Raw genomic sequence first — 26,689 nt, forward strand, 5'->3', positions numbered from 1 at the left:
TGGACAGTTTTGGAAATTGGCTCTGGAAAAGCGTTTGTGGTCAGTTTGGCATTAGTTTTTATATTGCATGTGGTTAGTTTTCTGCATCATGTGTATTATCCTCTTGGATAATATCCCCTTGGAGTGCACTAAAACATGAGAAGGAGAGGAACATTAGATAACAGACTAATATTAGGGAATTGCAAATTACATGATGTCACATTTTACATATTTCCATTTGAAGATCAAGTCCCGGAGAGTGTCATCTCCTCCCTCGTTAGAGCCATCTTACTATCTTCTATACTAAGGACAATTTAGAGTATTTAAAGACTTGTATGTTAACCATTCAAAGCAAGTGTCATCTGCTGCAGTTCAGTGTGTTAAGCTTCATTACTGGGAACAAGGATGCTTAGCAATGTATGCCCCAAATTTTAAAGGAGAGCCATTGCTGCCGTTGGTTTTGTGTTACTGGAGCACTTTGTCCTTCTCGTCGTGTGGCAGAGCCATCTGATCACGTGCGTCAGGGCTGCGATGCCACTTCTGCTCGTGATTAAATGGAAAGTGGATGCTTAGTGTCTCTGGAGCCTCCAGATTGCACCAGGCCTGAGCAAGAGAGTGGGGCCACCCTGCTGATGGTGCAGGTGTGAAGGGAGCTAGTTGCAAAGCCTGGAAAACTGGTGCCTCTGCTTCTAGCTGACATGAAACCGCTCAGTGCTGGGGAGGGGAAAGCCCTGTGCACAGTGAGAAGTAGCCATCTGTTAAGTAATACTAAAACCTGGCAGGAATGAACTACACAGGAGCCCCTAGTGCTCGCCAGTCGATCGGGGCAGCAGGAAAAGATGTTAGGGCATCTGTTGGGATTTCCCTGTTTGTAGAATAATAGATACCCTCCCTCCCCCAAATTTTCTAATATGTTCCTTGCAGAAGTATACAAATATTCTGGGGACTTTTTCTAAACCCAGCTATACATGGTCTTCACTGGGAAAATAGGTAATAAGGAAGATGGGGACAACAGGGCTCGATCATTCAGAAACAAGGGGTTTTGAGACTGTTGGCCACAAGTGCCCTTCTTTGAGCATAGAGGAGTGTGAGCTTTCTCCCCATCCCTGGATAATAAATTTTCAGTATTTTCCCTAAATGAGCGTGAGTTTTAGCAAGTCTTAAGGCTGTCAGCTGAAACTCAGTGTGACTTCCCTTTAGCCAGGTGTAATAATCCAAACCGTGGGCCCTTCCTAAGGTACAAGAGAAACTCCTGGATGACAGAAGCACTGTGCAACCATGGCAGGAGGGGAAGGGCAGCACAGTTGTGCTCTCAGCACTATGTTTCTGCTGGCAAAAAGACTCTCTTGTGTCTCAGCTGCATTTTTTTTCCTTTGGGTGTAAGATTTTCAAGAGATGCTCCTCCAGCAGTACAACTGGAAAGCTCGTGCCCAGGAGAGTGGTCTTGTAGCATAAAAAGGGCAGAATCCAGTGGCTTTCTCCCTTTCTAATTTCTGTAATCCTTGACCTCCCCAATCTGATTAGAGCAGCAATCTCATGTTTTTCTAACTTCGCTTAGAGAAAGTGGGTGCGTATCTTTCCCATTAACATCACCTGAGAGGTCACTGACTGAGATTTACATATGCTCAGAAGAACTGAGTCACAAAGCTGAATAATGGCAAAGGAAGCAAATTTTATTTGGTACGTATTTTGCTGAAATGTCACCTTCAGTGCTCTGGACTCCAGCCATGCTGTATTCCCTTTGACAAAGGGCACGAAGGTAGTTGGCTTGGCCAGTTTGGCTAGATATTAATTGTGTTGATGCCTTTGGCTAGGAGTATTGACCTTGTTATGTGTGGGCAGCGAATGATGTGGTGACCTCTCTGTTGCCACCACGCAATGCAACATCCCAATTAATGGCTCCGCTCCAACCAGCCCTCCTGCATGGCTGACAAGGGAAACAGCTGCAACGTCCCTGGGTGAGTGAGGTGGGTGGCGTGGGGGGTTGTTCCTGGAGAAGGTGGCTCAGTGGGACGTGGAGCCAGGCCCACACTGGGGCGGCTGCCAAGGGAAGGCAGGGGAGAAGCAGCGCGGTGCTGAGTGGTGGGGCAGCTCTACCTTGGGAAAGGTTTTTACAGACCATCCCCAAGTGCTGGGTATTTACAGAAGCATCTTTGTAGAGCTGAACAGTGTGCTGAGCGCAATATGGGGCAGGTTGCTGCTGAAATACCAGCTTGAGGTGTGACCGAGGGTCTGCCCTCACCCAACTCCTCACCTGCGCCTGAGCATCTGGAGCTCTGGGGCCATTTTTCTGTGGGGTGGGCAGCTGGCACACGGACCAGGGAGGCTTGTCTTACTGGAGCAGTAGGCTGCGTGTCTCAGACTTGCTCATGGAAACAGGGGACAAAGCGTAGTGTTTCAGACCAGGCCAGAGGAGACTTAGTAACACCAGGCGCTGTTGCTGTCTGGCAGACAGTGTCCGGCTGTGGACTGCGGCAGCAGGAGACATGGTGCCTCTGATGCAAAATCATCACTGATCTGCACTCTGGAGGTTTCCCATAGTGTTGTGGCCTCGCTTTGCAATAAAACTGGGTTATCACATTGATGAAGTAACATAAGGGTAGCTGGTATTGGGGTAAAGATGGGTCTAGACAGAACAGAAGGCTTAAAAAGCCATTTAGGTCTGTTTCTTTGAGCGTAAGAAAGTGGCTGAGGAACATGAGAGCAGGCCCCTGTTCAGCAGGCTTTTTGCAAAGTACCAGTTTGAGGCAGGGAGTCTCTTGACAGCTACCTCCCCGGTCTGTGGTGAAAATTTTTAGAATGCAGCCCAAATGTGGGTAGCCTCAGGACTATCTAAGCTGTTTCTAGATGGGTGAGGATGGGACATCTGACCACCTTCCTACTCTCCCAGTAAACTGCCTTATCCTTGTGCTAAATCTTGTTCAGACCATAACCTCAATCCCTACAAGATGTAGTTTGCTTTCCTGCGCTGCATTTCAGACTTTGGCTCCTAGAGAGAAGTTGAGGTTTTTATGTCATGCTTTTGCATCCTAGTAAAGGCAGAAAGAGGGTATAGGCAATTAGAGCAGTAATTGCTTCTGCTGTTTCACCTAAATCTATCTGTGAATGGTTTTGAGTTTTCAGAAAGCTTAATGCAATACCTGGGAAACATAAATTACCACATCCATTCAGAAAAAAACCCTACCTCTCATGCTTTTGCTACCTCCATTGGGAAAGACAATAGTTACAACTGTCAGTGTTAATTATCTCAGTGGAAATACAACCCAATCAGACAGGAGATAAAGAACAGTCACAGTGTGAATGGCAAGCTGAGTCCCTGTCTTAAAGGCTTTGGACAACATCAGGAACTATTTTTGAGACTGCAGTTGGATTATTTTTTCTTGAATTACGCTGTTTCAGAAAGTCTGCTGTAGATGCGTATGACAAAAGTAAAAGGAGAAGGAAAGCATAAGGCTGAATTAAACAATATGAGGAAAGGGAAGAGGTTATACAAAGTTGAAGAAGCAAGGGGATATGGTTTAGAAAAACACTGAGATAATGAAAGATAATATATAGATGAAGTAATTGTAATATTTTTTCCCCTGAAACTTGCCTTCTGGGGTCCTATGGGAAAACAGAAGTTGACATCTGCTTATTTTGGATTGCTTAGCTGGAAAAACATACGAGATGATACATGAGACAACACCATTGTAGGCCTATTGCAGTGCTGATAGGAGTACTAAGTTACATAAGAGAGGAGGTAGCAGTAAGCCAACTATCTTTATCAGACAAGACTGAGGAACAGGATATTTCTATAAGCCCATTTTAACACTGATTGGATGCATGTTGTTATCTTTTTGTTTTGTTTTGTTTTTCCTTCTAAAATTAAGAACCTAATGTATTTCTTGGGTATGCTGTAGATAGAAACTGTATCAAGTGAGTTTAAATTGCAACAAGTATTTAGATTATTTATTGAGAAGACTTTTTCAGAGTAAGGCTATCAAGCATCTGCATTTCCCCAAGCTTGGTTTTCAGCCTCCCTGACTAGTGGCCCAAGGAAGAGATTGGGAAGTGCAACCTATTGGGCAGTACCTTGGCACAGTTACTCCTGCCTTAAGGGTGGGAGATGACTTCTTTCCTTTTCATCTCAATTTTCTGTGATTGTTTGGGAAACCTTTCAGAAGAACATTGGGGTTTGTGGAAGCATATATGCACGGTAAATCCCGCTATGATCTGAGTAACTTCCCAAGAATTTTCTCCAGGTTCTTTTATACCCTGGCTCTGTCACAGACCTGCCCTAGGATAAGCATCTTGATTAGAGTCCTGGATGAAAGCATAGGTACCTAAGTATCTATGTCAGTATGTTTCTAAATTCTTTATACCTCTAAAACATGAATATACTTTAGTTTCTTTTGTAAGTTTTACTTAGAGTGGAATTCAAAAGGATGCATGCTTAACATTTTAAACATTCTCTAAAGGTATCTGAAAGCTTTTTTTCATAGAAGAGCTTCTTTAAAAGCTTTGCTTTTATTCTTTAGTCTCATTTTCCTCTTTTAGTTGCTTCTTACAGTAATATAAAGACTTATGTAATGAAGATAAGTAGTAAGTACTGGCTGTTAATGGCGAATAGAAAGAGGATAAATAGAGAAAAAAGAGTTCTGCTTTCCATAGGATTGCTAGAAGTGCTGGCTCTAATCCAATGTGCTTTTATTGGCATACATGAACAAATTATCCAGGGCACAGCTATTTTTCTTACTGTAGTAAAAACAGGGAGTCTGAATGGAGGCTTTGTGTAGGACAAATATTTTTCCTTCGAAACTGGGTATGAGTTTAAAGTTTATCTAGTGTGCCTTCTGGAAAAGGAAAAAATATCCTTCTCAATGTCATCAAATAGAAAATGTATAACAGTATAGGTAACTCAGAGCTCTATAAACAAAATCTAATCACTGGTGAGGAGCTGGTGAAGTTTTATAATAAACAGGATTTCTTGGTTGCCTATAATGTGGGAGAAATCTCTATTTATACAGGCCTTCGTCTTTAAAAAATTTTCTGTGGATGCCTTCTCTCTAGCATCTTTTGCAGGGCTCTACATGTTTTCTGGCCACATGGGCGTAACCAGGAGGATAAGGGCCTTATGAAAAATAGTTCTTAAGATAACATTCATTGCTTTAAAGGCTGTCTCCATGGGTAATTCTTATTCCAACTGAAGGTGTAGCTCACTTCGTGGTAGTATCATTGCCATTGAATGTTGAGCAGCCTGTGAAGTCTGACAGTTCTGTTCAGTATCATGTATTAGAAGTACCGAAGAGATACAGAGTGGTCCAAATATGCTTTGCTGCAGGAAAAGAAAAAAAAAAAAAAAAAGACAACAAAGAAAACTCCAACCAACCTATAGCAGCCCCAGTGACTATAGTTTGTGCAGGATCCCCATAAAGTAGTGACTCACCTTGAAAGGTAAAGAGAGAATTTAATTCTTTCTTAGGTCTGTAGGAGGGTTACCATATCTTTGAAAAAATATTTTAGATGGGTATTTCTAACATCGTGTTAAAGATCACTAGAATCAGCTCTAGAACAATTCTTGAAGTGCATGGAAATTATTGATTTTCCCAACTGATAGCATTCAGATTTCTCCAGCTTCATCTGTCACCCCTCCAGACAGAAAAAGATCAAAAAACATTACTGCATATGGCTCTTTTAGCTCCTTCCCTTTCTCACACTTATTTCACACACACTTATTTCTAATAAAAAAACTGAGTGGAGAACAGTAAATCTGTATTCTGGAAGATTTTTGAAAGTTATCTTCCTTAAAAACCTGTGGGAACTTACAGAAAACTAGAGCTCCTCTGAGGTTTCTTGGGAGCAGGATATGTTGTGCTCTTCTCCCAGATGGAGGTTTCTGTTGGGAACCTATCTGGCATCAGTTTTTAAAAAAAATTGACACTTGAAATGCCTCAGTAAAATATTTTCAATTCAATGAATAAGCAAATTGCAATAAAATACCTGGTTGCAGTGTTTCAGAATCCTCTTTAGTGATATCTTGTTAAATCTGGCATGGTGTAACCAGCAATGAAAAATCCCTGGACAAAATTTTCTTGTGATATATGAAAATTCAAACTCTACAATTAGAGGAAATTGGATCCAAAACTATTTTGCACCGATTATAATTTTTCTTTTATAAAGGTTTTTAATTTTGTCATCTTTAATCCCTAGATGTTTGCTGGAAACCTAGTAAGTCATTATAAGGGCATTGAAATTTAAAAAAAAAAAGTATGTACTTTGAAAAGTCAAGCCTGTAAATTGCCAAGTATGGGCATTCACATCAGAGATTACTTTTGGAAACATGAATTTGTTAATTGATTGGGGAAAAAATAATGTTTCTGCATTTGTTTAGGTAATTTAAAGGAAAACAAACCTCAAAAATTTGAGATTAGTTGAATGTATGTTTTCATTATTGTATGCATGTAGAAGAATGGGTTTAGCCCAGATTAATGGAGGAGAAAATTGTATCTGGGTAGAGAAATAGAAATATTTAAAAGTAGAAAATCAGAGACCTGAAACACAATTTAAATTAATTTTCTTCCCCAAAACTGTTATTGTTCAGTTCATTTTCTTCCACGAAACAAATGCTGAGTTATGGAAGTGCACTATTAATACTTTGGTGGAATGTGACTTCATTCATCCGTGACCTTAGTTCAGCAAGTTCTTTTACACTTGAATCACTTCGTGCCGAATAATTGTAGCCCCAATGTGGACTGATCAGTTACTCTGAGATGTTTAAGGTAGTACCTTTTGTTTACTCGCTGAATTACAATATAGTCTTTCCGGGTTATGTGTGCATTAATGCAAGCAGAAGTTGTTGCTCAAGATTTTTGGTGACCCAAACAAGCATCTCCAGCTGATGTTTGGATGCAGGTGAGTTGTCGCATGTCTGAAAGTGCTGAGAACTGCGTAGGCTGTGTTCAAGGTCATGCATTTTACTGCGCAGTCATGTGCCTGGTTTTAACCCTAGGTGAAGGGAAGTTGTCCTTGAAGTTTATTGTTTCAGATTCATGATTCAGAAGAAAAAACATCAGGGAAATGCTGTATGAAATAGAGGGACTGGCCATTTGACTTCACAGTTCTGTGCAAGATAACAAGTTATATGGCTCTTCTCGTATCTCTACATTATTCCACTCTGCTGTGTTGTGGGAAATGATTTTATATTGCCTGATTGGTGTCAATGAGGTATTTCAAGTAGAAGGGAAAAAAGAAAAAGTCGTGTTCCTTTGAAAAACATATTTTTTTCCAGTGCATATTTTCCAGTGACAACAAAATCATTGTATTTTTAACAGTATTAAATTGAATATTTCAGTTGGTTCACTTAGCATCCCTGAGTGATGGTGATGTGGCTTCATTCCTTCGTAGGTGGGAAAAACAGAGTTTGTAAAAGTCAGTGACTGCTGGTGCTAGGTCCTTAAAACAGCTTATAGTGCAACTTATTCTCCAGTTCTCTTTAAAAATTAATTTTGTTTTCTTCTGCCTTTTCTTTCTTCTGCCTTATTTTCAGAGTCCCTATGGTTTTGGTTTTGTTGTTACCTTATTATGTGGACACTGTGTATCTAGGCCGCTTCTCACGATGTCTCCTACTGTTAATGAAAAATAGAAGAGGTAGTGATCAATTGAGTGACTGGATTTCAACTTAGATGCTGACTTTCAGGAGCACCATTTTCCCCCATAGATTAAAGACAAAGTAATTTTCTTAGGCCATGAGTTTTAAAGAAATAGGATTCCTGTAGCACAGGGTAAGTTTTAAGGAGAAGGTACAGTTTTCTGTTGTTAGTGTCTATAAGCCAGCTTCTGAGTCAAACCTCTGTGCCCTACGTTGGCAGGAAGGTTTGACTCGCACGTATTAGTAATGTTGCTGCTATACCCTACAGCTCCATAACTACATAGCTTTGAGGACAAATTCTGCTTCTTGTGTTTCTTATGTATGCATGACAAGTGAAGACCTGGTCCCTTTTAGGATACATGCTGACTAGATTTGAAATTAATTAAAATCCTTTCCACGTATCATGTGCTAGTTTAATACTTTCATCTATACATGATGTTGCAAGTACATTGAAAAATATCAGGGGAATCTTTCAAATTGTTTCTAAGATTATGAACATGCTACTAACTTTTCTAGCATTAAAATTGTGTTTAATCCCCAAAACTTCTGTGGTGGTATTTGTTTTAAATCATGTTATCTGAAGTCATGAGCTTTTGCATAGCAGCCTTGTGAAGCTTCATTTGCTGCCTTGTTTGCACATTATTTGATTTAGGTCTTTCTTAACAGGAAAGTTTAAAGAGATAATTAGCATTATTAGAATAGACTGTGCTCATTTATTGAGTTTTAAAAGAAAACTTTTACTTCTGCTATTGAGCTACACTGTGAGCTTACCTTTCAGCTCAGTGTTGCTGATTTGCTGTAGTCTGATCAATAACTTTTAAATCTTACATATTTGTTTACCTTCATTAAACATAGCCACCTCTGTTTTCACTGAACTGCATGGAAACTGCTTGTTTTTTAACCTTATAGTAACATGCTGAGTATAAACCCTTCCCGTGGTAAAGTTTGAGGCTTTTCGGGCTTGTGTAGATTGACATTTGGAGCGCCTTACTGGTGAAAGAGATCAAGATTTCCTAAATGTTGCTGAGTCCATACTATCAAAGGATACCAACAAATTGGTCCACAATAGTATGGAGCTTGGGTGTTTAAGATGATTGCGAAAGCAGTGGATGTTTCTAGTGCTCAACTTCTTTTTTGTTTCAAGATTGTAACCTACTACTCAACTAGTAATTGGTTCTTCTAAGTAACTAGCTGATGGATTTTAATGGAGATGGGCCTGTGTCCTGATTTTGTTCTGTATGCTCCCATGTTAAGACCAAACATGAGTAGATAGCAGCTGTGTGGGTTTTTTTGTGTTTGCTTATTTGTTTGTTTGGTTGTTTTTTTAATAAAGCTAGAATGAAAGTTTAAGTAGGTAGCAATAAGAAGTCCTTGCAGTGGGAGTCATCTATTACCATGTCTGAGACCATGGACACTGCGATGTCAGTGTCTGGCTACAAGGTCTACAGGATAAAAGCTAATAAGGCAACTTCACTGAAACTAAAGAAAGTATATTTGTGAAAACAAGAATTAGATCTTGCCACACTATTAAACTAAATTAGAGAGGCATTGATGAGTGTTCTTGTCCTTTTTCCTCTCCCTCCTCCATGTTAATTTTAATGGTCTGGTTGGAGTATGTTATTATATAGTTTTAGTTCAGCTTTTGCTATGGACTCTACCACACCAATTTTAATAATAGTTGTGTCATGACACACCAACGTTAAGCTTGCAACTAGATGTGGATAGGTGGTCAAGCCAGTTTCATTGGTCAACTTGCAGCAGCAAGCAATATTGTAACTGTGTTGGGAGTTCACTTATTTTTTTGGCCAGACTGAGAGGAAAACTTTATCGACAACACCTGAAGACATTGTCTTGTTCATTTTTATGTATTTACAGTACCACTACAGTAAATTTCTTATAATTTCTTAACATTTTCACAAGCACTTCAGTGCAGGAAACTGTTCAGAAATATTTGATCAGCTACACTCACAGCCTGTTTTCAACAAGAAAAGTCTGTCCAAGTTTCATGAACTTTTTGACATGTGGTGTCTTCAGGGTGGTGGGAAGCATGCTCATATGGCATCTGGAAAGGAGCACTCTTTCCACACTATACCTTGCTGAGTGTTTTGCTGGCCCATTTAAACATGCACTCTAGTATTATAATATCATTTATAAGTTCTCATTTCTAAAGTCAAATTGATGACTTCTGGGGTTGTACGTTGCAAGCTGACTTTAAAATCAGTGTTTGTAGTGCCCTCTTTTGAAATCTAATGATCTTGTTGGAAGAGTGATGTAACAAGGAATAAAAAAGTAATGAAAAAAATAAGAGCCTGTGAAGAAGAGAAATAGCACAGGTACCACAGTTTTAATTCAGCTGTATCCACCAGTCAGTGGTTCCAAGTCAGGTGTCTTTTTTGTTTTGTTTTATTTTTAAAAAAAGCAAACAACAAAACCACCAAAACCACAAACTAGAACAAATTATTGTACATCTCTCTTCAGGTGGAGATATTGAGTGCACTGTTGTAGCCTGTTGTAGCCACGTTTGGTTTAGGATTTGTGAGTAAGAATTGTATCCTTTGCTAGCTCACTACTGTACTTGGGGAGGAAAAAAATAAAGTAGATGTTTACCGGGCACCTGGGCCCTTCCTCAGGTCTGAAATAAGAGCGGTAGCCTTCAAAGTCAAGTATGAATTGAGAAACCACTGCTCTGAATGTCAATAAATATTAAATTCAAATAGAGTTTTAGTTCTTAGCTTTCTGTCTTGCAACTGTCTTATAGCTTATTCCTTGAACACTGGAAGGGGGGAAGTTAGTGGTGGTGCTGGGGCTTGTTCCGTGGGAAATGTTTTACCAGTGTCCTTTGTGCGAGTCCACATGGGTGCACAGGGATTCCTGGGTGCTGTAGATGAGGTGCCAAAGTCAGCTCAGGTGCAGTATGCCAGTGGCTCTTTATATCTATGGCCTCTTCCATTGAAAGAGTTTCTTCTTTGATTCTCTTCAAATACTTGAGATGGATTTACCAGAAACACTGATTCTTATGGTACATGTTAATCCCCTTTCTCTACCTCCTTCTACAAATTCCTTCATGTGCCATAGACACCTTCCTCTTTAGACTGTTTCTCCGTATGTGTGGAGGGTTTTTTGTGTGGGTTTTTTGTGTGGGTTTTTTGTGTTTTCTTTCTGTCTGTCTGTCTGTCCTTCATTTTATACAAGACACTGGTCTTCCAGCTGTGGTGATACTTTCTGCAAGAACTGCATAATTACTCTGCTCTTGGTAATGAATACTCATCTTGCTTTAGATGAGGTGGTTAATTCTCTAATTAAAAATAGCAGTGAGTGGTGGCTTTAGTGCTTGGCATATTTATTAACATTCCTTAGTTGCAATAGGGATTTTAAGTCTTTGAAGCTTTTGTGTCTGTAAAGCTATTTTATTTTCTTTCAATATGGTTAATTATAAATCATGGACCAGACCGGAGTGAAATGAATGGAAATAGGTTGCCATGCCAGAGTAAGAACCTGTTCTCAAACAGGGCCTTTTTTAGTGTGAGAATAATAAGAGCTAATTTGATGAACAGGATCTATCTGAAGTTTATTAATTCAGGTCTTCCTGTTGGTCTTCATATTTCTCCCTTTTCTCAAAATAAAAGATACGTATCTTAATTATATTGTTAGAATATTTCCTTAACAGTGAATTGCTGGAAAATATTGTAGGAAAAAAGATTTGAAGAGCGTTTTTTTTATCTTATTAGTTTTCCCAACAGAATGCTTCTCTTTTAGCTAACAATTCTCGTTCTGAAGACTGGTCTCGTATTAACATATCGAGTCTCCTACTTTGATAATTATGTCAGCAAATTTTCTTAATAAATTGATCCTATCCCTCCTGCTGAAAGGAATACTGCTGAGGAATTTAGCATAATCCTTCTACTGAAGGACTGAGAAAAAATACTATATTTCAGAAAATGTCAGTGAAAATAAAAACTTTTGAATATGGAAAAAGTAGCATTGATTGAGCTGCTGCACTGCTCTGTGGGAATGGAGGTGAATATACTGGCAAATCCCCCCTCCTGGGCAGTGCTGTGTCCCCTGTTGTGTGGTGTTGTCCCCTTCCTGGCCAGAGCCATATTCGTCTCTCATCATCATTAGTTTCTTGAAGTGCTCCTACTCCTCTGCCCCCTTAGGTAAATAATATTCTGGGTTTAAGTTCAGATTTCTAGGAGTGAAATTCAGGGGGGCAGAGGGGGCTACATCCAGTTCTTTCCTCCCCACCCCCAGGTTTCTTTAGCAGGAACCCCCGTTAGCTAATGCCACATCCAGCAGAAGGGTTGTTTGGGGATGCACTAAAATTTAAACACAGGATACAACTCCGTGCAGATCTGTATAAACTAAGATGCAATGTAATGAGCTCTAATGACCATGCTGGACAACTGCTATGAATCCAGAGAAGACCTGAAATTAACAGCATTTTCAAAATTATTTTATTGTGGCTATTGTATTAACATGTTTGCTTGAAGTCCTGATGCTTGGACACAGGAGTGTATACCAGAGTACCTATTCCTTTCTCAGAAAGCTTCAGCCCCCACCCCTCACCTCCCCATCATTAATAAAGAGTGACTTGAAAGTGGCAAAGGGGACAACAGCCAGAGCAGTGGTGAATGAAGTCCAAGTGTTTTGTCTTGAAAGTGCATCACTTTTATGGTCTACTTTCAATTTTCTGTGCGATTTTTTGCTGTCGTCTTTTTGACCAGCCTTTGCATGCTCCCATCCCCTTAATAGAAAACAGAAAACGGTCCTGTACAAAGCTGCTGCCAGCCTAACTGGTAGCAGTTTGTCTCAGAGAAATTGTGATATCAATGTACCGACGATGGAAAATCCCCAGTGATCATTTCCAAAGTAATGCTTACTTATGCATGCATGTGCATCTTGGTGTTTATCTTGAGGCAAGATGTTGAACAGCCAGCAGAACTCACGTTTGTTCTTGATTGTTGTCTGAAGCAAGTCCCAAAGCAGAGGGCGGCAGCAGCATTTCATCTGACTCCGTGGGATGTATTTCTGTCAGGAGTTTTCCATTTGTAAAATCTGTGGCTGGAGTGAAGATACAAATAGGACAGTGCTGGGTCAGAACAAGGTAGACACAAGAGGAGGAGACACCAAAATACAAGAACATAAGGAATGACTAAAGAAATTACCTCAGCATGGAGAAACAAGAGGGTTAAAAGTAATAACTATTCACAAACTTAGCATGATGAAGGAAAGTGTGTGTGGGTGAATATGGTGAGGTTCGAGAAGAAACAAAAGAAAAATAGTAAGTTGTGCAGCAAGTTAAAGAGTTTTTCTGCATTATGTAGAAAAGCAGTACTGAATGCAGTGGAATCACAATAAGAGTTGTTTTTATTGAATGCATAGTGAATTACAGTGTAGCATGGATACAGCTTTTTTTTTGTTTGTTTGTTTGTTTTTTTTTTTTTTTTTGTTTGGTTTGTTTGTTTTGTTTTTGTTTTGTTTGTTTTGTAGTTTTTGTTGTTCTGTACTATTTTAAAAAGGGAAAAGGTGGAGAAAGTGTGTCCTTTTCTGACATTGCTATGCTGTCAGATCCGCTACAGTTAAGTGTTACCTTGTAACAGTCCACTTGTTTTTGTTTAGGCTGGAGTTGCAGCCTGTGCCTGCTATCTAGCTGGAGAAGAATTCTTGGGGTTCTCTGGGGCATGGGATAAAACAATGACTTGTTACTAATAACATTTTCTTAATCAGTAGATAATTATTGTTCCAGCCATTCTTGGCTTTCCTTTTCCTTCCCCTACATCCTCCTCTCCTTAACCCTTCCCCCTCTCTGCCCCCAGCATCATTTCTAAAATTCTGATGGTAAGCTGTTCTTTTTTCTATCTGATACTGTGATCTGTTGCTGGTTGGGACTGATTGATTCAGGATGAGTGGAAAAGACCATTGGTCTCTGGAATATCTCGTTTTCTTTAATGCGATAGCTCTGCCCTTCTGGAAAAGGGATTTTTTGTAATAAATTGAAGGATTTTGTTACCTTCAAACTCCTAATAGGAAATTAAATGGCAAGGCATGTGAGTTGCCAATGTGTCAGCTGCTTGTTGCATACGGATTGTATTGCTTTCATTAGGCTGCCATGCTACAAGGTCGGGAAGGCGAAGAGTATTTTAGCATTTGTGCATTTTTTAAAATCGATATTTATGACTGATGTAATCATGTATTATACCAGTGTAACACCCCCCATGTTTGGAATTAGACCACCTGCAACTGTTGACTACTAAAGAACCAAAGTGTACATCTGTCTCAGAAGTGGTTTGTCTGTTATAAAGGCTGGACTCTTGTCATTTATATTACTGCTTACTATCAATGTGCTAGAGTCACTTCAAAAATAAAGCTGATGGGAGCAGTGAAGTCCCAGGTGGATTTCTTTTTGTTCAGTTTCTGATACTGTGGGAAGAGAATTTAGTATTTATTTGTTTTTAGGAATTTCCTTTTTATAACTATTTTCTTATGGTTTAAAATAGCAAATTATTTTAATATATTTAAAGATAAATATATTCAATATTTATTTTATTGTTTCTTATTATTTTAGCTATTTTCTTACTATTTTCTTAAATTCTTACCGTTTTCCTGTTTTTACATATTTCTTGTTCAGAGTAGGCACGATGTCTTTTCAAGATCCAGAGAAAGACATGCCCATTCTTGGGCGTATTCGCAAGTAAAATGTTGATACTTCAGGATGTATTAAAGAGGGATCATACAGTTAATTTTGAAGGATGTTTATCTTAAAGTCTAGGACAGCAGTATATGTTGTGGTGAACGGCTGGGCTGAGGTGAAAGGGAAGATTAAAAAGGAAGTGGAGTTTATTAATAGACTCCTGGATGACAATGGCTTCACAGTGTGCACGGGTTGACTTTTGCTGCAGGACTGGTTGTAAGAGATGAAAGAGCATTTGAGACAAGAAATACAGCAGAGAAAGCTGTATAAGTGAATACTAAACGAAGCACTGCACATTGTGTTATCCTTTGATGTTTTTTCCCTTCTCTCCATCATGCACTTAATTGAAATTTTAAAGTGTTTTCCGAAAAGGCTGGATTTTGGGGTTTTTTTTTTTGGAAACATTTAGGTTGAAAGAGATTAAATTGCCTGATAATTTTGGGGAATTAGGAGTAGCTTTTTGATGGTGTTATAAATATTTGGCCTAATTATAAATAATGACTGTAAAAGGTTTGTTTGTATTCATATTTGGGAGCTTTCTTGAACCAAGGAATAGAAGCATTCCATAGCCTCTTAAAATTGTCATGTCAGAGAAGTTGTCTTGGCGTTTCAAAAGCATTTGGTTTTGCCTTTTTTTTTTTTTTAACAGTGGAAAATTGCATAAGTAACAGGAAATGTTGGCTTTACTCAACTGTCAAATAGCAATTGATGTTTTGTTTGCATATCAGCTAAAACTCACTAAAACTTCTGTGCTTATTTAGCAGAACAAGCTGGGTGGTTGTTGTTTCTTTGAAAAACAGACAGAATTTCTGACTTTTTCATTATCACTTGATTCAAAATGCCATTTTAAAGCTTTATATATTTACTCTAAGTTGTGTTATACCTTACAGTGGGCAAGTATTTACTCGTGAGACACGTTTTCTTCCCCTGATGTGAAAATCTGTTGTTCAGCTATATTGCTGCTTTAAAATTCAGTGTGTTATGCTAACTTAAAAGACTGAAGCTTTAAATTCTAATATATTACATTCCTTCTACTTAAAACATCTGTTTCACCACTTTCATAAAAGTAGAGTACAAATAATAAATGCAGTATTTATCAGATTAAGATGGCAGAGGAGTCAAATAATTTTGAGGGAGTTTAAAACCAAGTTTTTTTCCAGATCTCACTTGAAAGCAGGTAGTTGTGGAATTTGTTATAAATAGGGCTATGAAAAAAATCACAAATGATAAAAGAGTATGGCAAATAGAATTACTAAGTGTTATCTTTATAAAAGTGTAAGTGGAAGTAAAAGCAAAAGGGAGTGGGAAGGATACTGAAAAGCAATGGGCATAATTTGTGTGAGTTTTTTGGATTTGTTCACCCTTAGGAAGCTAATTGCAAGGTGAATTGTTAAACATGGTATCAAAATTGAGCAACTGTTGCAGATAATAAGAATTAATAGCTGATAGGAAGTGTTGAAGAGCTTAGTGGCAGTGTGAGCTGCGCACTCTGAGTAGATCTGGTCCACACAGTCACTGAAACGGAAGAAGGAGTGCACAGTGACCTGGCAAATTCTGCTGAGAAAATGAATATTTTTATTCTTTCAAGTCATGGGACAATTTCAGGATGCTTCCCAAGGCTTGTAATTGCTAATGAATTGAGCAGCACTCGACACAGATAGTAATTTATTGGAGACAGCTGCTAAGTACTGCACTCTCTAAAAAGTGGCTTAGAGCAGCCAAACATGCTATGAAGTTGGATATGTGATGTATTTGTAGGGATGTGTAGGAGAAATGGAGGTAAAATGTGGGTATGTCAGTAAAGATGTTTTGCAAGGAGCAATCAAAGATTTAAAAGAATTAAAAAAAAAGAAAAAAAAATACTAAGCAAAATTTACCAAGTATGTGCACACTAAAGGCAGTACCACAATTCCACATGATTATGTTTGGCACATAATTAATACAGCTCAGTTCTAGTTAGCTTTGCTAACTGCTTCTCAGGTAGGAGATGCCAGGTGTTCCTCAGAAAGGTGTAACAACGACTCTGTTCTCAGTAAAGAAGACCAAAAGCAGCTCATACATCTCTGGATCTGACAGATGACTTTGGAACTGAGAATAGGATTTGATTTTGATTGTGGTTTTTCATGAAAGAGGAAAGCAGCAAAACATAAGTGGATACAAAATACTGTATGTACTTTAGGTCAATCAGCTGCTGCTTCTTTGTAAAACAGGAAGAGAACAGTTAAAGTGAGGCAGTGAGTTGACTCAGTGATTCAGAAGATAAGGTGCTTAAGGTGGCTCTAATACAACAAAATGGGTTGTGCTTACTTTGGAAATGGAGCTTTGGTTAGGTACAAATTTTGTCTGACATACTTTTGACTATTTTGAGGAGTTAAATCTTTTTTCTATTTAGTGACTGAGTTGTAGAGAAGTATTCAAATATATATTACTCATAGATGTATAAGTGGGCAAATATTCTTTCATGGTAAATTTGAATAGAAATTTGTTAATTGTTTACAGGCTTATGGAAGTCACTTTGCAGAGTCAATTTTAACTTCAGTGGGCACATTATTAAAGGGAGAAGACATTATTTTAACTGTTTCATCATAGCTTTTTTAGTATTACTGCTATATGAGAGGTTTCATTTGGCATGTCAAACTTTCAGGATGTTAAATGTGGCTTAAAACAAAAAGAAGGCCTTTTTTTAGTCCCAAAATAGCTAACCAAGTTTCCTTTTGCGCTAATTGTGTTTTGTCTTGATAACACATCTTTCTAACAATTCAGCTGATAAGTTTCATAGAATATGTATCAAAAGGTCATTTCAAAAGTTTCATTTGAAAGAAATGAACTGAGGGCTAAAATCAAGCATGCTTGACTATTAAAGTTGCCATTTGGGACATCTTGTTCACTTTTGCAGTAGATGTTGTTCTTTGTTTAGTCAGCCTTTTATTTCTAAATCTATTCTTAAAGAGCATTGTATCAGTAATAACAGCTTTATTCAGTAAATTATAAATTATTTGAAGAAGTAACTATCAAATAGCAATTGGGAAAAGTTTCATAACAGGTCTTTAAGGCATCACTGTGTGTGATGCAAATCACAACAATTGAGGTTGTTGATGCAATTTCTTTCCCATTTTAACTGTAATTTTCTCATTAAGTTTGTATTGCATCTGTATTAAATGTTCATCTTTTAAGAGACTTCAATTCATATGCTATTGTTTCTTTTCCTAGATCGTTTCCCTCAGTAAGTGACAGTAAGAATGAATGGACATATATCAAACACCCCTCCCGGTGGATATGGAAGTTATTTTCCTCAAATGAAGTAAGGCTCTCCTTTTGATTTTCCTTTACAGACCAAAAATAGTGTTGTTGTATTTTCTTCTTTACACTTTCATTTCAGATAGAGCTATAATTACCAGATCCCATTGGAATAATACATAGGCAGTTTCTGTAAAAGAATGTGTAGTTTCCAAACCATGTAACCAGACTGACAGATATCATCTGATTAGTGTAAGGGTAAAGCTATATTACTGAGTGGAATCATCTGGAACAAAAAAATAAATTGCTGTAGCCATAACATAGTTATTATATTACTTGAAGAGGTCTTTGTATGCCTGAGATATTTAAGGTTAGCTCTGAGCAAATGCATTTTTGTGCATAAAAGTTGAGGCTCCCCTTTCCATCTGTGAGAAAATATTGTTTCTCAGTAAACAGAACTGAGCAACTGTTACCTGAAAGTGTTACCTTGCCTGAGAGAAGAGGATGCTCCCTATATCAGAAGCATCGCACTAGGCTCATTCACAGCACTAATGAGAACTGACCTAATCTGATGCCAAAGAACGTGTATTCCTGTGTGGAGCAGGGCATCTGTGCTGTCATCTGCTTCTCGTATTGTTGTCCCTTTAAAGTGCGTTTGTATATGACTCATTCTTGTTTTGTTGCACTAGAAGGAATTTGGTTTGCCTCTTCATTCCTTGTAGGCAATGATAGTCCTTTTAAGTCTTTTATAAAAAGCAGTTAATATTAAAAAAGAATTAGCGATTGTGTATGCAGGAAAAAAACCCAAAATCCTAACAAGTTGTTGGCATAGTCATCATCGTTGTTATTATTAATATTAAGTGATCTTGATGACTTACATTATGGTAGCATCTACATGTATACCACAACTCCATTGTGCATGATGTTGTATTAACACAACAAAAAAGAGCTCAGAAGGGCTTCCAGCCTAAGTGAAGCACACTTCTTTGTATTCATGCTGCGGAACAAATATCCAGTATCATCATCTCTGTTAGTAATGTCATAAGTATGTGCAGTCCTACATAAGGGGGAGGGTTTTTTCCAATGCTTGTTTCTGTGTGGCAAATACATCGATACAGAAGTTAAGCAGAAATGTTTTCTTCCAGTGGCTATGGTTCTCCAACGTTTCCTCAGGCAGAGAGAGAGCAAAATTCAAGAACAAGTGCAAAAGCTCTTTATGGTAAGGTGGCATAGTCTTTAAACTTTTATGTTAAAACTGTTGTTTAAATATCAATTGTGATGTCATGGTGGAAATATTTTATGCATATAAATCTGAAAGTGTATGTACATACACATGGGTGTGTATGTCAACAAAATTAAAGAACAAAGTGATTTTATTCCTACTAACTAGGCTAGCTAGAAAATGTTTTTACAGTTCACTAAGCAGAGAACGCCCACCTGCTAATTTTTAAGGCAGCAATGTATAATGTATATATCACCAAACTAAGAGTGATCCAACAGCTAAGGTATATACCAGGGAAAAAGCATTCAGGAGTCTAGCTGAGCTATAGGTTTGATTCATGAGATGTCTCCCCTGCTATCAGAAAAGGAATTTACAGTATTCTTGTTTGACACAAGGTTTTAATGGAAATTAGATTTGATGTAGCAGATTTGGAGTCCTATTTGGCCTGCTGTTTTCAACAGGCTTTGTGACTGTGAAATGTGATGTTACTTACAAATGCCTAAACGTTGTTGCACTTACCAACTACAAATGCTGGTATTTATCTTGGCTGTATACACTTCTCTCTAGCCCATGGCCAAAACACTGTGGAGACAGAATGTAGTTATGTTCCTTGCCAGCCAAATTGCACCGTTTCCTGGTTGTCCACCTCCACTGTGAATACACCCTGCTGATAGTAGTGCTGGTAATGAAAATACAAGCAGCAATGAGGCTGAGAGATGTTCTGCTGTGTAAATCTGTGCCTGTTGTTAAATGCTCTTTGGAAAGTCAGTACAACTGACGAGACTGAAGAATGAGGTTTGCAGTGAGAAGCCAGTCCTGTGCAGGACCCTCACACGTCAGCCTGCTCTCCCATGTTGCATCTACCACATCTTCTGCAGGTTAACAAACTGGAAAGCTTAAAGAGCAGTGGCTAGTAACTGCAACATCCCTAGTAGTAACTAAACTTTTCTCCCTCCTATTTTGTGTGGGATGATGGCTGGGAGTGGCCTCAGAGGTTAGGGCAGTGATGACAGGATTCTTTGTGGCATTAGAACAGTGTTAATGTTGCCTTTAGAAGGTTGCCATCCAATCCTCGAGTTTGGTTACTCACCTGTGAGCACATAAGAATAATTTTGTTCTATTGGTTGCCTTGTTGGCTTTCAAACTGCTTTGAAATTCTTCAGGCTACAAGCCCACAAAGGAGGTTGGAGGTCTCCTGGCTTTGTATCCTCTGAAAAGAGGAATGGTGTGAAAAAGGTGACGTGCTTTGGTGGCTGAAGGCACTGTGCTAGGGTGAAGGTCCACTTCTAGAAAAACCAGCAGACAGAAGTAGAAGCCATTTGAAACATTGGTCGCTTAAAAATGATGTCCCATGTGAATCATTATAAGTTTATCTTTTTTAATGGTATGCTACAAAAGTCAATCACTTGACATAATATTAAAGGCAGGACCTGCAACTGAGGAAAATTGTGAAGCGATCATTTTAAACGGTTGTTTCTGCATCCTGTATGGGTTCACTCCACAAAGTGATTGCATGTGTTGACAGAAATAGTAGGTGGTAACAGAAACCAGAAAGAGACATTGTGAAAAACTTAGCCAATTATTTCTTTATGAGGCATTATGAGAGCATTGGACTTTTCTTTTTCATTTTATATCATCATCATAATTGTTCAGGAGTACATGGTTTGAACAGTGTGGCAATATCAGTGTCTTAACCACATCCTTTAATCTTTGTGGCCTTTTAAAATAATACCTCTCTGAGCTTTTTCATATCAAACATGTAATGGGATAGTCATATGTCAGTAGAAGATGGGGACAAGTGAGTGAAAAAGTACGTAATGGTAAACAGCCTTTTACTTCTAAAATACTTAATTGAATTCAGGTACTAATTGAAAATGTTTACCATATAACTACTGCATGGTGGCTCCTGTAAAATGAATTGTTGATCTTGGTTCACTTCCATTGCTGGTAGATATATCACAAAACTGTAGTTGCAGTTGCCAGGAAATGAATGAAGTAGAAGACTCAATTATCCTGGAGCTCCGAGTGAAGATACATTGGCACAGCTTTTAGAGAGGAGTTTGCACATTTCACTGCTTCTGCTCTGTTTTGTATGCATAAAGAACTAGGCTGTCAGTATCACCAAATGTATGAACTGGAGAAACCAAGGAAAACACCTAAAACCTTTATCAAATTCAGGGAGGATACTCATATGAATTAAATTGACACACAGCCATAAGGGGAAGCTTGCGGCATAGATCTCTGAAAGTGATAGTGTTTGCTCCTCTGAAAATTAGCTTTGTTTTGAACTCAAGTTTTAACCTTTCTCCCCGGATGTGTAGGTCATGTCTCCTGCACTTTGCTCTCTGTCTCGAGTTTTTCCAGCTGCTGCAATACATTCTTAAAGGGGTGTCAGCAGTCAGTCCAATGCAAACCACAAATATATGGGAGTAAACTAAGTATTGGGCTTTTCTTCTTGAAGATGTGTGGTAATAATTTATACTGTCACTCCAGGATTATTAGGACAGCTTGTCAGGGAGACTCTTAATCCATGTCCACGTGGATTGCCATCAGATTTCAGAGCTTTCTCTCCTTGTGCACTGTACAGACATTTCCCAGTTTGCCTGTGGAAGGGGAAGGTGGGATGCACCATTACCCTTCTTTGTGGTATCATAACTATAGCACTGATACCATTTATTACATCTGGCTTATGCAATTATTTGTAAGACATTGATGGAAGTCTAGGCATCAAGATTCCTCCTTTCTGTTTTAGGCTTTTAGGAATTGAAAATTTGTTGTGTCTAAAGGTATCAGAGCCCTAACCAGCAGTTTCTGTGCTTCAGGCCATCTGTTAAGACCCAGCTTGAGATCTTGTGCTTCTGGTACAAATTTTCCTTACCTAGATAAAGAATTACATTTCTCTTACTGTGATACATTGCTCTGTGTGGTCTTTTGGACAGTGTCACAGAGCCAGGCTACGGTAGAGTTTATTAAGTAGTTTTCTAATTTGCTGTATTGCTGTACCCTCTTCCAGTTGGGAAATGGGTGAGACAGAACTCCAGCTATGTCGGGTGCTGTTTGTAGCTCTGCCTCAATGGACCTTGGGCAATGCTGGTGGAATAGTTACTGTGGAATAGTTACCTTTGAAAAGTATGAAATGGTCCTTCAGAGAAATAACTGGGGAGAGCACAGACTTCTTAGTGAAGTGAGGGCAATGAAGAGAATGAGCAATGGCAGTTGTGAGTCCTGTTTGTCTGTGTCATGTACTGTCTAGTAGTGTTTTTGACTCGAATAAAAGTTTTTCGCCAAGAGGTGGCTTTTTGTTTTGTGGTGTTTTGGGTGCTTCCAAAAATAGTATGAAAGAATTTTTGATTTCAGGGCATGCAAAAAGATTTTAACATCTTTTTGAAACCAGAAACACGATCCATTCCTGATGATCGGTGAATTCAGTCAGTTCACAAAGACATGAATAGCAGTAGCATCTGTCCACATCAGACAGTAGGAAGAGTATTAGTTTCTGTGGATCAATGTTTCTGTTTCTTTGAAAGGTTTAGTAGCTAGTAGATCTTGCAGTCAGGACCTATGAGCAAAATTCTGTGCTGCTTTTAAGTTTATGGTTCTTGTGTTGTGAGAAATTTTATTTTGCTCAAATTCCTCTGGGTTGCATTTGCTGTAGATTGTGATTAAGAATTTAAGTTAAGTGTCTTTTGTCATGATCCTTTTTTATTTGTGTTTTTTTCCTTTATCAGAGGGAAAATACTTTAGGTAAACTGTGTGCAGCATATCATCAGTGTTTGAGCTAACTGGAGTATTAAGGCTGCACTGTATTTTACATGTGGGATATAAGAGCTGCAGTAAGAATAAATAGAAAAAACTCAATCGTTTTGATAGTTTTATACATCCTATCTGGAAGTCTCTGTTGCAGAATTTCACTTTAGCTTCAGTAACTCTCTTCATGCATGAAGGGACCTGTGAGAGGCTGAGATTGATTGGGAAGATTAAGAGAGTGACATGGAGCATACAAAACAATTTTTTTTTTTAGTGTCAGGGGTTGACCCCAGCCAGCAACTAAGGACATACCCAGTTGCTTACTCATTCCTTCCGTCTCCTCCCTGCAGTGGGATGGGAGAGAGAATCGGAAGAGCAAAAGCAAGAAGAAACTGATGGATCAAGATAAAGACAGCTTAATAAGTGAAGGAAAGAGTGGGGAGTAAAAAAACCCAAGTAGCGCAAAGGCAATCGCTCACCACCTCCCACAAGCAGACCAATGCCCAGACAGTATCTGAGCAAGGGCTACTTTGGAAAGACTGCCCACCAGCTTTACTGCTGAGAATGACATTATACAGTATGGAGTATCCCTTTCATCATCTGGGTCAGCTGTCCCAGCTGTGTCCCCTCCCAACCTCTGGTGCCTACCCAGCCCGCTCGTTGGGATGTCAGAGTGAGAAATAGAGAAGGCCCTGGTGCACTGTTCAGCAACAGCTAAAACATCCTGATGTTATCAACACTGTTTTGGTCAGGAATCCAAAACACAGCACCATACAGTCTGCTGTGAGGAAAATTAACTCCATCCCAACCAGACCCAGTATGTTCAGTAATTCAGTAAATTCAGTAGCTTTTTTTCAATAGTACGGTAAGAGTTGCATTTGGAGATCATGTAATAAGTCCAGAGGTGTTTTCAGGGTTTCTTTAAAAGCAGTCAGATTAGTATTGATGAATGATAATCAGCCACTTTGATATGTGAAAGAGTTGAGGAGATAGAAGATAGATTTCCAGAAGAATGGCAGTGCACAACTCTGTAGGAAAAGAAGAAAAATAAGGAGCTGTATATGGATGAAAAAGACTGCGGGAGTCATGTGCTTAGATATATCTGACTTGGAAGTGTAAACATGGAAGTGTTGTAGGAAGAGGCAGCAGACTCTAGTGTCATCTGGGTAGAGAAGGGCGCAGAACATGTTTTCAGGCTTATATCAATTTTGCCAGAAGTTCAAGGCAGTGGAGGACCTCAGCATAAGGGCGTAAAAAAGAGTTTGTGTACTTCCTTCTAAGGGCAAGGTGAGAACTTGCAGATGTTTGTAGGCAGAATCTGAGACATGAGCCAGGCACTAGGAGAAAGTAGAGGCAGATCTAATTTTGAGCTACTGGCAAAAACCATGGAACCATGGAAAAGGGGATGCTTTCTAGATGCCAGGGTTTTTTGGTTTGTTTTTTTTTTTTTTTTTGTTTGTTTTTTTTTTTTTTTTTTTTTTTTTTTTTTTTTTTTTCTCCCCTGTGTGTTATGTTCATGTTATCATGGGGGGACATTATTCATTCTTCTTTCAGTGCAGTTTATGCCAGGCAGCCAAGAAAACTAGGCTCAGGGAGCCTGGGTGATTAGCAGTTGGATTGACTCTGTATGGAAAAGAAGACCAATTTTCTATGTATTGAATTATAAAAGGGTTGAAAAAGCTTGGGGAGAAACCCTTTCAGAAGCAATGGAAGAATTTTGCCTCATGCTAGGTTTCTTATTAGAAGATGTATTTTGAAGGGTGAATAATTTCAGGATGGAGCGAATACCCATAGTATCCACCTCCAGCTCCTCTCTAGCAGTGTTGACAACTGCTGTAGGCTACTTCTTAGCTCATCCAAAACCACATAAACGTTGCAGCACTGAGCAGTAGTTAAGAGCCTGTGAGGTCCCCTCTCTTTTCTTTGATTTGATCTGTGACTGTAAAAAGACTTGGAAGTCTCCCCAGTTGTAGTTTGCATGCTTCACTGCAGAGTTTAGATTGCATCACTTTCTTGGACTCCTAGAAAAGAGAGTCTTCAAGTCTGTGTAAGTGACATATATTACGCAGTGTTTTTTTGGTAGAAGGGCTTATAGGATAACAAGAAATGGTGGTCAATGCCCCAAGCCTGTCAGTGTTTAAGAGGCGTTTGGACAATGCCCTTAATAACATGATTTAACTTTTGGTCAATACTGAATTGGTCAGGCAGTTGGACTAGAATATTGTTGTAGGTCCCTTCGAACCGAAATATGCTATGCTATTCTATGCAATTCTATTCTATTCTATTCTAAATGATAACTTGATTCTCTAGCACGTTCTAATAATCATTCTAGCTGCATTAAATAAACAGTTAAATAGAAATTGTTGCTGAACGCAGTATGGACTGTCAGTTGTGGTGGTGACCGTGCTTTTTGTGTATTAACAAAAATATGGATTGACTTTTGCTAATTGGAAATTTTATTGAAGTTCTTCTATTCTTTTGTAATTAAAAATGCAGAACTTGAGGGACTCTCCTTGGCTCTCAAGTGTAGGCAACCACGGATTTTATTAGCATTCAAAAAAATCTATCTCTTATATAAACACTAATATTCTCACCATGACAGTGCGTTGGAAACCTTGCCATCATGTCTATTACAAGTGTTGTGCTGCTCTGTGTCAGAGGATGTGTCAATCAGTGCTATGAATGGTTTAACACAGGACAAAATCTCTGCGAAGCAGAGCAAGGAATCTCTTGCAAACTTTCCTCTCTGCTTTTAAACTCCTTTGGAACCTCTACATATGCCAGGACTTCTTTGTTTGTTTAAAATTCCAACTATTATTATTTGCAGGATCTATAAATTTTACAGTGGATGTAACATTTCTTATCCTTGTTTAATTTGATATTTAAAAATATCTTTGCTTACCTAAAGGAAGATAATGACAGTCAAAACTGAATATTTGATGCATTGTTAATTGAAACAAATGGCTTTTTTTTTTTTTTTTAAAGCACATATTCTTATTGGACAGCATTTAACTATCATTTACAGTCCATAACAGAAGAGTGTTAGCTGATCCCCTTGGAGATGCAAATAATTCTATGAGGTTAAACTAGATACTACTTTTTAATTCCCTTGTTTTGTTAGGAACAGATGGACTTTACTTCTTCAGATCATCATCCAAACAAAAAAAGAAAGGTAGCAAATCAGACAGTACTGCTTTACTGACTGTTTTGTTGGGGTGTGCATGTGTGTGTGTCTATTGTGGTAAAAAAGAAAATCAACTAAAAAAAATACTATAAGTTGCATGCTGCAAAAGCAGAAATAGTAGTTACAGTGTAATCAATGCAGATCCTCTGTCCTGGGATTTCAGAATACTGGATAATGAAAGACATCTATTTTGAAATATTCATGCCCCTAGCTACAATTGTGATAATCCATGGTGTTCTTGAGTTTTGCTGATTGCACTGCACACTTCTCTTGCTAAAGCAAGCTGAGTAGCTGCTGTACAGGAGCAGGATGGCTCTGTTGCATGAGCGGTGTTTGTCACCCTGAAAGGGGGGCTTCAAGCTGGTGAGGGATTTCAGAAACTGTATTGTTCTTCATGAAAGTCACCAAGAACTGGAGAGATAATGATGTGATTATAAAAGGTGACAAATACTTCTAGAAGTGACATCTGAAAATGAGGGCACTGCTGTCTTTGTCAGCACCTGAAATTCCTGTGTGAAGGAACCCTGGTCACAGAAGAGACTTTTCACAGTGTGGCTTTTGTGGTGTCCTCACCACAGACCTCTCTATGTCACAGATCATGTGCTTGGTAGTAGTTAGCTTTTTTTTTTTAATTTTTCAAGAAGTAACTTAACTTTCCTGTCAAGAATCACACACTTCTGTTTTACCTCCAAGTGCACCAAATATGATGAAATTGATGTATTTTGTATATACATCAGGTACCTTCCTTCCAAACAAAATCAAACAGCCTATTTTACCTGAAGATCAGAAATCAAGTTATTTAATGAAATGGAGAAAAAATAATTGTCTGCTTGCAGAATTTCCTTGGACCTCTGTAATCCACATCATCTAGGGACTTTCTTCCTTAAACAAAGCTCCTGGTGTTCCAGATCAGGCACTTAAGTGGTTATAGTGAAAAAAGAGAAAAACCTTCAATGTGTTGCATACAACTTTTTTTTCCACTAAAGTTGAAACGTTTTCTTC

At 38.6% G+C, this 26,689-nt stretch overlaps 1 protein-coding gene across 6 annotated transcripts in view; it reads left to right on the forward strand.

The window, feature by feature from the left end:
- Nucleotides 1–26,689, forward strand: part of EPS8 (epidermal growth factor receptor pathway substrate 8) — a 135,625-nt gene that overhangs the window by 63,519 nt on the left and 45,417 nt on the right. For all 6 annotated transcript variants that reach the window (XM_032986262.2, XM_032986261.2, XM_042795433.1 and 3 more), the window contains 2 exons: nt 17,508–17,598; nt 18,680–18,753. In XM_032986262.2, coding sequence (XP_032842153.1) covers nt 17,537–17,598; nt 18,680–18,753 — 136 coding nt within the window. In that variant the 5' untranslated portion in view covers nt 17,508–17,536. The remainder of the gene's footprint in view (nt 1–17,507; nt 17,599–18,679; nt 18,754–26,689) is intronic.

This window comes from Tyto alba, unplaced genomic scaffold (genome assembly GCF_018691265.1).
Source record: "Tyto alba isolate M040663 unplaced genomic scaffold, T.alba_DEE_v4.0 Super-Scaffold_21, whole genome shotgun sequence".
NCBI lineage: Eukaryota > Metazoa > Chordata > Aves > Strigiformes > Tytonidae > Tyto > Tyto alba.